Source organism: Nematolebias whitei, chromosome 18 (genome assembly GCF_014905685.2).
Source record: "Nematolebias whitei isolate Nwh7 chromosome 18, NemWhi1, whole genome shotgun sequence".
NCBI lineage: Eukaryota > Metazoa > Chordata > Actinopteri > Cyprinodontiformes > Rivulidae > Nematolebias > Nematolebias whitei.
The window spans coordinates 17,151,095-17,163,116 of record NC_056515.1 but is presented as its reverse complement, the minus strand read 5'-3'; the positions used below and the strand labels follow the sequence as shown (position 1 = coordinate 17,163,116).

The 12,022-nt window shown below is 41.7% G+C and overlaps 1 protein-coding gene across 1 annotated transcript in view; it reads left to right on the top strand.

Annotated features, from left to right (window-relative positions):
• The window catches only part of srek1 (splicing regulatory glutamine/lysine-rich protein 1), a 17,514-nt gene extending 5,997 nt beyond the window's left edge, over positions 1–11,517 (top strand). The window contains exons 5-11 of the mRNA XM_037692720.1: positions 1,572–1,750; positions 1,884–2,014; positions 2,096–2,210; positions 2,288–2,392; positions 2,595–2,666; positions 2,798–2,912; positions 10,368–11,517. Of these exons, the coding sequence (XP_037548648.1) occupies positions 1,572–1,750; positions 1,884–2,014; positions 2,096–2,210; positions 2,288–2,392; positions 2,595–2,666; positions 2,798–2,912; positions 10,368–10,529 (879 nt within the window). The 3' untranslated portion in view covers positions 10,530–11,517. The remainder of the gene's footprint in view (positions 1–1,571; positions 1,751–1,883; positions 2,015–2,095; positions 2,211–2,287; positions 2,393–2,594; positions 2,667–2,797; positions 2,913–10,367) is intronic.
• Positions 11,518–12,022: the final 505 nt, after the last annotated feature.

Below are 12,022 nucleotides of genomic sequence, written 5' to 3'. Positions count from 1 at the left end.
GGGGGGGGGGGGGGGGGGGGGGGGGGGGGGGGGGGGGGGTAGGACACCTGACAGAATCGGAGCTGCTCGTTCACACACAACCTGCTGTTCTTCTCCAAAATAGTAATTTTATTAAGTGTCTACAAATGTAGGTAAATGTTGATGTACCTGTTAAAATACACCAAAATGCAGGAAGTGTATTTCTGTTATTTTCTGTGAGGGGGAACCCCCCCCCCCCCCCCCCCCCCAGCCTGCCGGCTGTTCCTGCATCAGTTTATAAATCAAGCCCTGCCCCCAGCTGCATCAAACAGAAACGCAGTAATCACAGTTTGCTGCATGTGTTAGGGTTATGTTGTTGTTTAAAGTTAAAACTATTCATATTGACAAAGTTGAGAGTTTAATGTTTATTTGACGGAGATTTCAAATTTCTTTGACGGCTAAATACAAATAAAAGTGAACATTTAATTTATTTGTACAGTTTTTCTGAGGCTTTTATATTGTTCATATCAATATCAGAATTATATTGTTATCAACCAAAATTAAGAGATATATCGTGATAAAAGTTTTGGCCATATCGTCCAGCCCTATAATAAATGTAAAAAAATCATTAGCTACATTTATTTATTATGTCACCCCTACTGGCCACAAAAGTCTCCTCTGCCAAACCTAAAGTGGCCCACGGGCCACCAGTTGACAGTCACAGTTGTAGCAGGTTGTTGCGGCTCTGGACACGTTTAATTTAGTGAGTGCAGGTGTAAAAGAGGCTCTTTTGATCGCAAAGGTTGCAGACCCCTACGTTACACAGTTGCAGCTGTCAGGACAAACAGAGGGAGGCCACAGAGGAGATCTATGGATGCAGTTAGAGAGGACATGAAGGTAGTTGGAGTGAGGACGGAGATGGAGGAGGATGACTCACTGTGGAGACCCCTGAAGAGAGAAAATCTGGAAGAAGAAGAAGATGAAGAACACTGCTGCTGCTGCTGGCACCTGGACATGCAGGAGTCCTGTTTGATCCATCCTTCTGACATCTTTTCTGTTGCATTTTATGGCTGGCATCTGACTGGATTAAACAACACTCATGAATAGTTTTGGACTTAATCCTAGTTTGGCCTGGTGCGCTCATAAAAAACAAACCAACAAACAGCAGTGAAGGTTTTGTTAGGCTTCAACATTTTTCACTCAGGTCATCTGGACAGTTCGTTTTTTTTGTGCTGAAATGTTTCACCTTCAATCCAGAAGGCTTCATCAGTCAAGGAAACACAACAAAACTGATTCTTCCCCCAACAGCTTACTCCAAACTGGAACAAACCAGTTCTGCTTGTGATGAGATGGTCTCTTTGGTACGCCCCCTCCTCCATTGCCGGCCCTCTTCTTTGTTGACAGTCTTGTCAAACTGGTTGAAAACAACAAAGTCCATGCTCAATAATCCAGGTATACAATCCAACATTTTTCAGTCTGATATCAGGTATTCCTGACTGAAAAATGTTGGATTGTATTCCTGGATTATTGAGCATGGACTGTGTTGTTTTGTCAGGCTGTTTTTCTGGAAGCAGTGCAACATGAAAGCTAAAAGTTGTTCCTCTTTCCATCAGACCACGACTGCAGATCAGCTGCTGGAATTCTTTAAGCAGGTGGGAGACGTCAAGTTTGTGCGAATGGCTGGAGACGAGACCCAACCGACCCGTTTCGCCTTCGTCGAATTTATTGAGCAAGAGTCCGTTGCCAGAGCCCTGACCTTGAACGGAGTCACGTTTGGAGACAGACCTCTGAAGTAGGATCAGTTCTGCACCTCAGGAAATATGACTTTAAATGAATATTTGTGATTGTCTTGACAGCAGTGTGTTGGAATGTGGTCATTCTGTGCACATGTCATGGTTCATGGTGTAACGCCATTTGTCTTTCAGGGTTAATCATTCCAATAATGCCATAGTAAAACCCCCGGAGCTGACACCACAGGCTGCTGCAAAGGAGTTAGAAAGTGTGATGAAGAGGGTGAGAGAAGCTCAGTCCACCATTGCTGCTGCCATAGAACCAGGTCGGTCATTCTGGTTTGCTGCACATTCCAGCTGCTCTAGTTATTTCCCCTCCGATGCTGAGACTTCTACTCACATTTTAGCAGAACCAAAGAAACGATCCTCCAGTCGGTCTCAAAAGGGAGGCCGGCCTCGTTCACGCTCGCGCTCTCATTCACACTCGAGGTCCCGCAGGAAACGGTCCCGTTCCAAACACAGGTACCCAGTTCACATTCTTCATGTTGTGATGAGGATGCTGTCGACTCACTGATGGTGTTTCCCTCCGCTTGGAGCAGACCATCGCAGAAGCTGTGGCCAGGGAGTGCGTCCCGCAGTGCAAGAGGCAGCCACAGGAGGCGCTCTCGCTCCAGAGACAGAAGACCTGCCCGGAGTCGCTCCAGGTCTGTTGGAAACCACAAGACTCCATGTGCAGACTGATCACGTGCTCTCATGGAAACCGTTGATCGCCCCGTTAGATCAAATCTGAATATTTTTGTTGGATTTTAACAAATGAATTGTGTATAATACAGATGCAGATTATTTATTTTAAAGTTCACTCGTAAGGACTTGTTAAAAGAATGTTTAAATGTTCATTTTTCTTAGAGGTCACAAAAGGAGAAGTAAGGAACGTTCCAGAAGCCCTCGAAGAAAAGTCAGATCTCCCTCACCAAAACGGTGAATCCATCACATTCTGATTCACCAAACTCTTTTATATTTACTCCATATCTTTCTACGCATAAACAAACTACCATGGTTGTGTTTCAATAATGAATGATTAATTCTATTTAGTTTTAATTATATTTTAGAGTGAAGAAAGAGCGGAGGAGGGTGCGCAGCAGAGACAGAAAAGAGCGCTCGACTTCCAGGAGGAGGAGTTGCAAAGATGACGAGAAGATGAAGAGCAAACCCAAATCAACAAAGGTAATAAAGTTCACGTCTCCAAAACTGGTGTCTAATACACGAAGACATTAAACAGACGTAAATGTCCAGTAGTTCCTCGTTTATCACGGGGATCTGTACCCTGAAGCCCCGCGATAAGTGAAAAACCGCGACGTAGGAGTATTAGTGCAAGTAGTACTAGTTTATTTTAGTACTTGTATACATGAGGAAAATAAATATTTGAACAACCTGCGACTTTGCAAGTTCGCCCACTTAGAAATCATGGTGTAACGTTTCTTCACGTTTGCAGTTTAATAATAAAAACTTATAGTTTAGTTTTTCCTGTGACATTTGCAGTATGATAAATGGTAGAAGCATAAAATATGCTCCCAATGTTTTGTTGGTCTTTTTTTGTAAATAATGACCTTTTTTGCAGTTTTATTTATTTATTTTTGTATCTTTAGATCCTATGATGTCATCAAGTACTCGAGTTCTACTAGAGTTTTATTATGTTAATGTCGAGTTTAAAAATTATGTAGTCGTTCAACCCCTAATCCTAACCCTCCTGGTCAACATCTGCCCGCAGCTGGCGAGCGAGCAACACAGAGGTGTCTCCACCTCCTCCACCTGTGAGCGTTCTCTGCCGAGTGCGGACTGAACTAATGTTTCTGGTAAATGTGGGGGAGGGAGGGTCCAAATTAACATTCTTTTGTGGGGGAGGACACGTCTACTTCACATATAATGGTTGCGACATCTATGCCACAGACACATGGCTCAGCACAAGATTCAGAAGTCCACCAACACCTCAGGGACAAGGGTCACTCTTGAGGACCAAAATGTTCATGTTTTAGACGGAGATGGTTCGAGAGGGGGGTGAAGGAAGCCATTTACATCAAACAAGAAAAACAAACTTTCAAAAGCTTACAGTGCAGCTTTAGACCTGATTCCAGGTCAGCTCCACTCCTGTTCACACCTTCATGCAGGTGACCAAAGCATCTCTGTGAGTCAGGCAGACAGAACGAGCCTCCATGGTGCGGGCGAGTAGTTCCAGTCTCATCAAAAGCTTGGACCTCACGCACTGCAGACATTTTTAAATTGATGAAACCTCCCAGATGAGAAGAGAAACACCTTCAGCACAGAAGTCCAGATGTTTTGTTTAAACTTTTGGGGGCTTTACTATGGTCTGGATGACTGAGACTCTTCACCAGCAAAAAAGGCATTTAAAAAACTTGTTTTAATTTATGCATTCACTGTTTACATTAAAAATGTTTTAATGATATAAGAAATGTCTAAAAGAGTTAAATCTGGTCCTCTGGACATTCAAAAAAACAAAACAAAACAAAGCAAATCAACAAAAAAATGTAGAAACGTTTCGTCTCTCATCCAAGAGACTTCCTCAGTCTGAGGTGCTGTTTTCAGCTCAGTCTCTTAAATAGCACCTTCTTAGAGTGGATCAACCAGTTTTGCTGCTGACAACCAAAACCAGCTGATCACATGCTCAAGAAGGACCATCAGCCTAACAATGGATCATTAGCACACTGATGGCTGTTTACTATTCACAGAGGGCTGAGTGATACTAGCAATCACAGCATTGTAAGAGAGGGACAGTTGAACACGGAGGCCTCCACCCCTGTTTAATGATGGACGATTTCTTTTCACAAAGATGGCCTCCTTTACTCCTCTCTCAAACCATCGTTCCTCTCTGTCCAGGATGTGAACATCTTCATCCCTGAAAGAGTGACCGCTGGCCTGGAGATGAGTGTAGACCGCAGAGTCCTGGCCTGATGATGTTGATCTTCTGTGCTGGGCCATCCTTTTGGCCAGTGGCTGTTTAGTTTCCCCGATGTAAGACTGATCACCCTCAACATGCAGAATGACCACTGGTCTGGGTCTGGGTTCCTCCTTTTCACCTGTTGGCTGACTGGAGTCCTGCTCTGTGGATAAATACATCAAGTTCACATGAGAATATGTAAAAAATGGCAGGTTGGCTTTCTTGGACTGTGAGGTCTCAGTCTCTGATAGAGGACATTTGCAAACTGAGGTGTACCGCAAACCCACCCACACAGACCAGTATTTGCAGTTTGACTCCCATCACCCTTTGGAGCACAAGTTAGGAGTCATCAGGACTCTGTATCACAGAGCAGACAGCATCCCCACTAGCTCAGGAGCCAGGCAGAAGGAGAAATCCCACACAAAACAGGCTCTAGAGCAATGTGGATATCCTAACTGGGCCTTCCTGAAAGAGTGTTCCTCTTACTGTTCCTGTGATTGCTAGTATCACTCAGCCCTCTGTGAACAGTAAACAGCCATCAGTGTGCTAATGATCCATTGTTAGGCTGATGGTCCTTCTTGAGCATGTGATCAGCTGGTTTTGGTTGTCAGCAGCAAACTGGTTGATCCACTCTGAGAAGGTGCTATTTAAGAGACTGAGCTGAAAACAGCACCTCAGACTGAAGAAGTCTCTTGGATGAGACGAAACGTTTCTATTTTTTTTTTTTTTTTTTTTTTTTTTTTTGTGGTTTTGCTTTGTTTTGGTTTTTGAATGTCCCGAGGACCAGATTTAACTTTTAGATTTTTCTACCTGGATTATTGAGCATGCATCAGGATATATTAGTAATGATTAATTTTGATGAGAAACTGATGTATTAAAATGACAGCATTCAGATTTTTTTCATAAATTTTATAAAACAGATGTCTAGATTAAACAGCTGTGTGTTAATCTGATCGTTTGTGTCTCAGCACATACACGTTTCCAGTACTGTTCAATGGGTTTGATCTAAAATTTTCAGCTCGTATGTAAGACATCTATGGTTTTAGAGCGAATTGTGAAATTTGATGCATTTTCCCACTTTGCCTTAAATTGAAGATGAGGGTCCAAAACATCTGAACACTTGTAAATGTTGGACGTTCCTCTGATTTGTATCAGTAAATTAAACTGTGTCCTCTGCTGTGGAGTGTGTTCAGTTTCATGAAGTTTGGCACAGCTCCATGTCGCGTCACATTGTACCACACACCTAACCTACTTTCAGCTGACTGTTGAGAGCCACTCGAACAGTAGCTCTGAGAAAAACTGTGACACCTTTCATCTTTATCACGCTCCATCGTTTCTGCTGATAAGAATCTGAATGTTGGGTCGACGGAAGTGTCCTCAAAACCACCATCGTTTAGCAAAGTTCTGCTCGATGGAGCTGCAGCAAGGCTTTCGTCACACTTCCAAGCCCCCTGCTTTGTAAAGTATAAGACAGCAAAACGTAGTCTCTCAAAGCAAACACTTAATCTGAGAAATTTGTTCACGTGCGTTAGTAAAAAATGTAAACAACCTGCTGCAACACAAAAACATCCGTTTCAAACTCAGACTTTTTACAGAATGTAACTTGTTTCATTTTCATTATGACATTATATAATGTGTATATAAATATAGGTATACTTAAAAATATGTAAATGTAAAAAACGTGTATGTATTAGGTAGGGGTGCACCGATTTCAATTTTCAGGCCGATCACCGATCACCGATTTTTTGAAAGTCTGAACTGCCGATTCCGATTTTGGCCGATACCGATTTTTTTTTATAAGCAACAGTGTCAGGTGTTACAAGATCACAATGCACCTTCAATTTACCAATCTTATTTTATTGTAAAACATACCCTTGAAAAATACCCTAGAAACAATACAAACTTGTTGTTTTAACTTGTCATGAGGTAGTATTCTGAAATATAAATTAAGTTTACACAATTTTTGTTAAAACTATAAAATTAACTAAAAAAAAAAGTTCAGTTCCTTCAACTCTTTCACTTGTTACATTTAAAAAAAAAAAAAGATAATGCAACAAGTGTAACATTTTCAAGTCAGTGGGTAATAAGAACTAACACAGGTAAGTTAGTTCTCACAGACTTATTCCAGTCACTTTCATTAGTGGCAGGTTTTTCTTGATGAACAAAAGCATTTCTGCTTTGTCACCAGACAGGCGACTTCTTTTCTCATCTACTACATGTCCAGCCAAGCTAAACAGGCGCTCGCTTTCAACGCTTGTGCATGGGGCAGAGAGATAGGTTCGGGCAAGTAGAGCAAGATGAGGGAAACGATTTTCATTGATCTTCCAGTAGACCAATGGGTCCTGGCTCCTTTGGACAGGAACCTCAGATAGGTAGTTCTGTACCTGCATAGCTGAAGGGCTGGCCAGCTGTTGCTCCTGTTCAATGTTCTCCTTTAAGATTTCGTCGTGAGCTGCAAACAGTAGACTACGCCTTTTGGCTGCAGGTTCATCGATATCAGGAGGTCCCACTTCAGAGGATGTTCCTGCAGCAGGTGTGCATCTGGTCTCCCCCTCTGCAAGTTTGGTCAAAAGGAGCAGTTTCACGTCATCTTTCACCTCTGCTGAGAAGTAGCCATTCTTGTACCTTGTTTTGCATAAACAAAGAAAGATGGGTCAATCATTGTGTTTTGTATACATTAACAGTTTTTATGACTTGCATGTAAATAAAGAAATGCATTTCAATCAATAAATTTTTATTTTTAATTTAATTTAAATGTTTGTTGAAATATAGTAGTAGGCTAAAAGTCATTATGGCTAAAATAGAATGTTAATAGTTACTTGCCTTGGATCCAGAACAGTGGCCAAGCTGTACAGGGGCTCATGCTCAATGTTGCTGAATCTTCTCACAACAGCCTCCAGCAGCGTAGCTTTGGCTGTACCCACGCCACGGTCTGTGCTCGCTTGCCTCTCCAAAATCCGCTTGAGTGCAGTGATGGCTGGGATGACATCTGCTGCTGTAGCTGTTGATGAGCTAATCTCCTTTGTGAGTTCCTCAAAAGGTGCAAGAATGGTGAGCACATTGTCCAGTAGCTCCCACTGGTGTGCTGTGAGTGTGGCTGGTAACTCATGCTCAGCAGCATACACGCCAATAGCACGTCTCTGCTCCAACAGCGACTGCAGCATGTAGACTGTGCTGTTCCACCTCGTTGAAACGTCTTGCTGTAATCGTTTCCTGGGTTGACCTAACTGTGTCTGTATGTCATAAAGTCGGGAATAGGCAAGTGATGAATGCTTAAAATGTCCAACAATTCTCCTTCCTGTTGCCACCATGTCTGTGATGCTGCGCTGCGCCAGCTGTCCCTCATTTACAACCAGTTGCAGTGTGTGCGCCAGGCAGGGTAAACTTTTCAGGTTGATATCATCCAGCGCTTTGGCCATATTACGAGCATTATCCCGTAAAACAACGTGAACTCTTCCATGATCGATTTCCCAGTGATTCAGCATCGCCTTAAACTCTGCTGATAAATTGGCCGCAGTGTGAGACCCCGCCATTTCTTTACAGTTTAAGAGTACTTGATGACGTTCGAACTGTTCGTCAATCCACTGTGCAGTAAAACTTAACATGGACATTAAACTTACATCAGAAGTCCAGATGTCTGTTGTAAAGCTGAGCGTATTTGTATTAGCTTTTAGCAGGCTGCGGGTGTCTCTCGAAACTTGGCTGAACAACTCCGGTAATGCAACATCAGAAAAATATTTCCGACTCGGCATATTATATCGTGGGCACACGTGCTACATCAAGCTTCTAAAACCTTTGTCCTCAACGACTGAAAATGGCTGGTTGTCTAATGCCATGAACTCCATCACTTTCCTCGTGGTAGCTTTGCTCTTTTCGTTGCTCATAAAAGCTAACAGCGACCCACCGACTGCCTCTTTGTTAGCGCTAGCTTTAGCATTAGCCTTAGCTTGGTTGCTCTCTTCAAACATTGCATACTTGGCGGCGTGGTGATTTCTTAAATGGCGAACGAGGTTTGTTGTATTAAAGGTTTTGGTGGTGGCTCCACCACGACTTACTTCGGCTTTACACGAATTGCAAATTGCGATCTTTGGCTCATTTTCTTTTACAGCGTAGAACTTCCAAACCGACGACATGGCTGCTCCGAGTGACCTGTGTGTGAGCTCTCACAGTGGAGCAAAAGGGGACAGCAGCTGATTTTCAGACCTTTCCGGAGGCAGATAAGATCGGTGGATAAAATCGGCTTCTCATTTAAAGATCGGCCGATCGCCGATCTCCCCAAATTAAGGAAATCGGGGCCGATCGATCGGCCGGCCGATTTATCGGTGCACCCCTAGTATTAGGGTTTGCACAACTTCGTATTTTTTAAAGTCGACATAGTAAAAGTCGAGTTGACGTCGACTAATCGCTGTGACGTCAAGACTATATCATATTCACAAAAAAAGTCATTTATTATTTACAACCAAAAAAGGAACAACAAAACATGGGGAGCCTATATTTAAGCTCCTCCCATTTATAATACTGCAAATAAGTCACAGGAAAACAAAAACTATTATTAGTTGAAAAAGTGAAAGACACGTGTGTCACGTAAAAAACTCAATTTAAAACGGGGGTGAGCACCACCGCTCGCCCCCGTTTTTAAGTTGTTTTTTTTAGTTAATTTAATCCATCAGTGGATTAAATAAAGTTCACTCGTTGTTAGGCCTGTCACGATAACAAATGTTGCTGGGTGATTAATTATCTCAGAAATTATTGCGATAAACGATAATATTGTTTGAAATTTGACAATAATTAGTAATTATTGTCAAATTTAAGAAGAAATGTTTATTTGTTTTGCATGTAGTAGCTTTTTTGACCACCGGATGGCAGTATAAGACTTTGAACCGAAGGATGGATAGTGAGGGAGCGAGCAGCGTGTCTCTTTAAGAAAAATGGGATGGAGGCCCCTTGACGTGACATGAGCTGTCTCTTTTCAGTTCTCAAAGTGGCGGACGCTCGGTGTGGTTTGAGCACTTTAGCATTGCATTTTTCACACAAAGCTTTAATTAAAAAAAAAATCAGTAAACAAGTTCTCAGCTTGTTTTTGCAGAGAAAAACTTTTTACATGAAGGCACAGGTTTCAACCGTGAATTTTTGGAGCTTCGACAAGACGGAGGTTTTTTCCCTAAGGTCGGCCTGTTAGCTTAGCTCGTAGCTTAGCTTCTCAGCTTAGCTGCTTTAAACGATTCAAAAACATGATTTTGGACTTTTAAAACTGATTTTAAAGAGAAAAGAGAAAGGAAGGGGTCAGTGAAGAGAACTGGAGTTGAGCTTTTTTTCATCCAGTGTCTTCAGTAGAAAGAGAGAGACATGAAGAAACGATAAAGCCGATTAATGAAAATGAGGTCGATAATTTTCATTTATCATGTGATTAATTGATTGATTTATTGTTTATCGTGACAGGCCTACTCGCTGTCAGTAGTTTCTTAGTTTATACTTTTTGGTTTTCGATCCTGGTTTATGTGTAAGAAAATACTAAATACCTTCTGGTGAGTTTTGTCAAAAGGAAATCTGTCCTGATTGCTGGCCCACGTGAACAAGGCTATCAAGAACAGACTAGTAATCACTGAAAGAACGATACCAATCAATGTTGGGCCAAAGATGGCCAACAGAAAAACTGAGCCTGTCGCCTTAGTTTCATCACTTTGATCATTCTGGTAATCAGGTTTGTGTTGATGATTGTTTTTAAGCTGGACCACAACAGAGACGTAAAGGACGGATGCAGAAGTGACAGAGAAGGCTCGGCCACACCCAGTGAGGACATGACATCATCACCATGCACCCAGCACAATGGCAGCTACAAGACCCACAGTGAGGAGGTCGCTGCTGTGGGTGCAGACCGCAGGAAGTGACCATCATGGTTCCTCTGAAATGAATTCTGCTTCGTCAGTATGTTCCGTTCTGTGCGTATGCCTCCATAAACTGTGAATATCTCTTCCAGCAAGTCATTTTTCACTTTGTTCTTTAAAATACAATCTTGGGTTCTGTAACTAAACTCCTTTTCTTGTCCAAAGGACGAGAAGCCGTCAGTCATGTAAAGATGGTGTAAAACACAAAGCTCATAGACTGAGATTGAAGCTGAGTTTTAATAATCTCTGACTAAACTTCGGGAGATTAAAAATCATTTTATGCCTCACATGGCCGTACATGTCTGATACTCCTTGTAAATATAGTTCTGCCTTCTTGAAAAGTACAAATGTGCAGCAACAGTCTGCTTTCTAAGCAAGAAAAGTGTGTGTCCTAACTGTTGGCTTAGTTTCTTCAGCTAAAATAAGGTTCGCAGCGGGGTCAGCAGAACATAAAAAGGAGGTAAATGTTGAATAGAAATTTAGATTTACCATCTTCATGAAGTATCTGAAAAGATTCTGCTGTGAACCTTGATTACTCACGGTTCTCGAGTAAAAAAATAAAAAGCAGACATTGGATTTAATAGTGGTTTGTTTCTAAAGGAGTCACAAGTTTCCTTTTTGGCCTTAATGTGTTTCTGTAGATGGTTTCAGTGAATTAGTTTCATGTGCTGAATCACTGAACTGGACATTAAACTGGTAGTTCCAACTTTTCTTATGTCATTCGTGGTGTGCAGCTGTTCTTACCTCCTGCTGCTGGAAGGTGAAAGGGTGAGTTAGATGTGGTGGTAGCTGCGAGTCATCCCCAACGAGAACTAATCAGTGCACAACAGCTTTGCTTCAAGAAAATGGCTTTTTTAACATTTGTTCTTTTTTCCACTTGAACAGTAAGTTTCACTATCGAGTGAGCAGGAACAGAAAGAGGACAGTTTGATGCAAATAAAGAAAATTCAACATTTGTTCCATAATTACTTTAACAAATGATTCACAAAAAATCTGATTTTAAGCTTTGCATCTTTAGCATCATTTTATACAACGGTTAAAAAAAACTGCAAAGTTTTCAAAAATCGCAACAACTAGAAGGAAACCTAAGTGGGTCTAATAGAAATGTGAATTTTCAGACTAAGTTTGTCGTGCAAACTTCCTTCCTGCACACAGACCCGTGAAGAGATTCAGTTGAATTGTAAAAAATAAAACGAGTCGTTTTTGTGTTTTTAAAGAAACTGGTCCAATGCAACAAGATTTCTTCAGACAAAACATTGACTATCCTGACAACACCACGTCTTAGAGGATGGATTTCTGTATATATTGGTGTGTGGGTGTCGTCAGAACTGTCATTTATTCCTCTTTGTACAGCAGGTCAAATAAAAGAGAGGTCGCAGGTCAACAAACGTATAAAAGTACAGAGAGTGACTGGGCAATGATTGTAAACAAAAGTCTAATCCAATATGAAGACTTAAATGGATTAAGATGTTCTGTTAAAGGATTTTGCTTCGGTA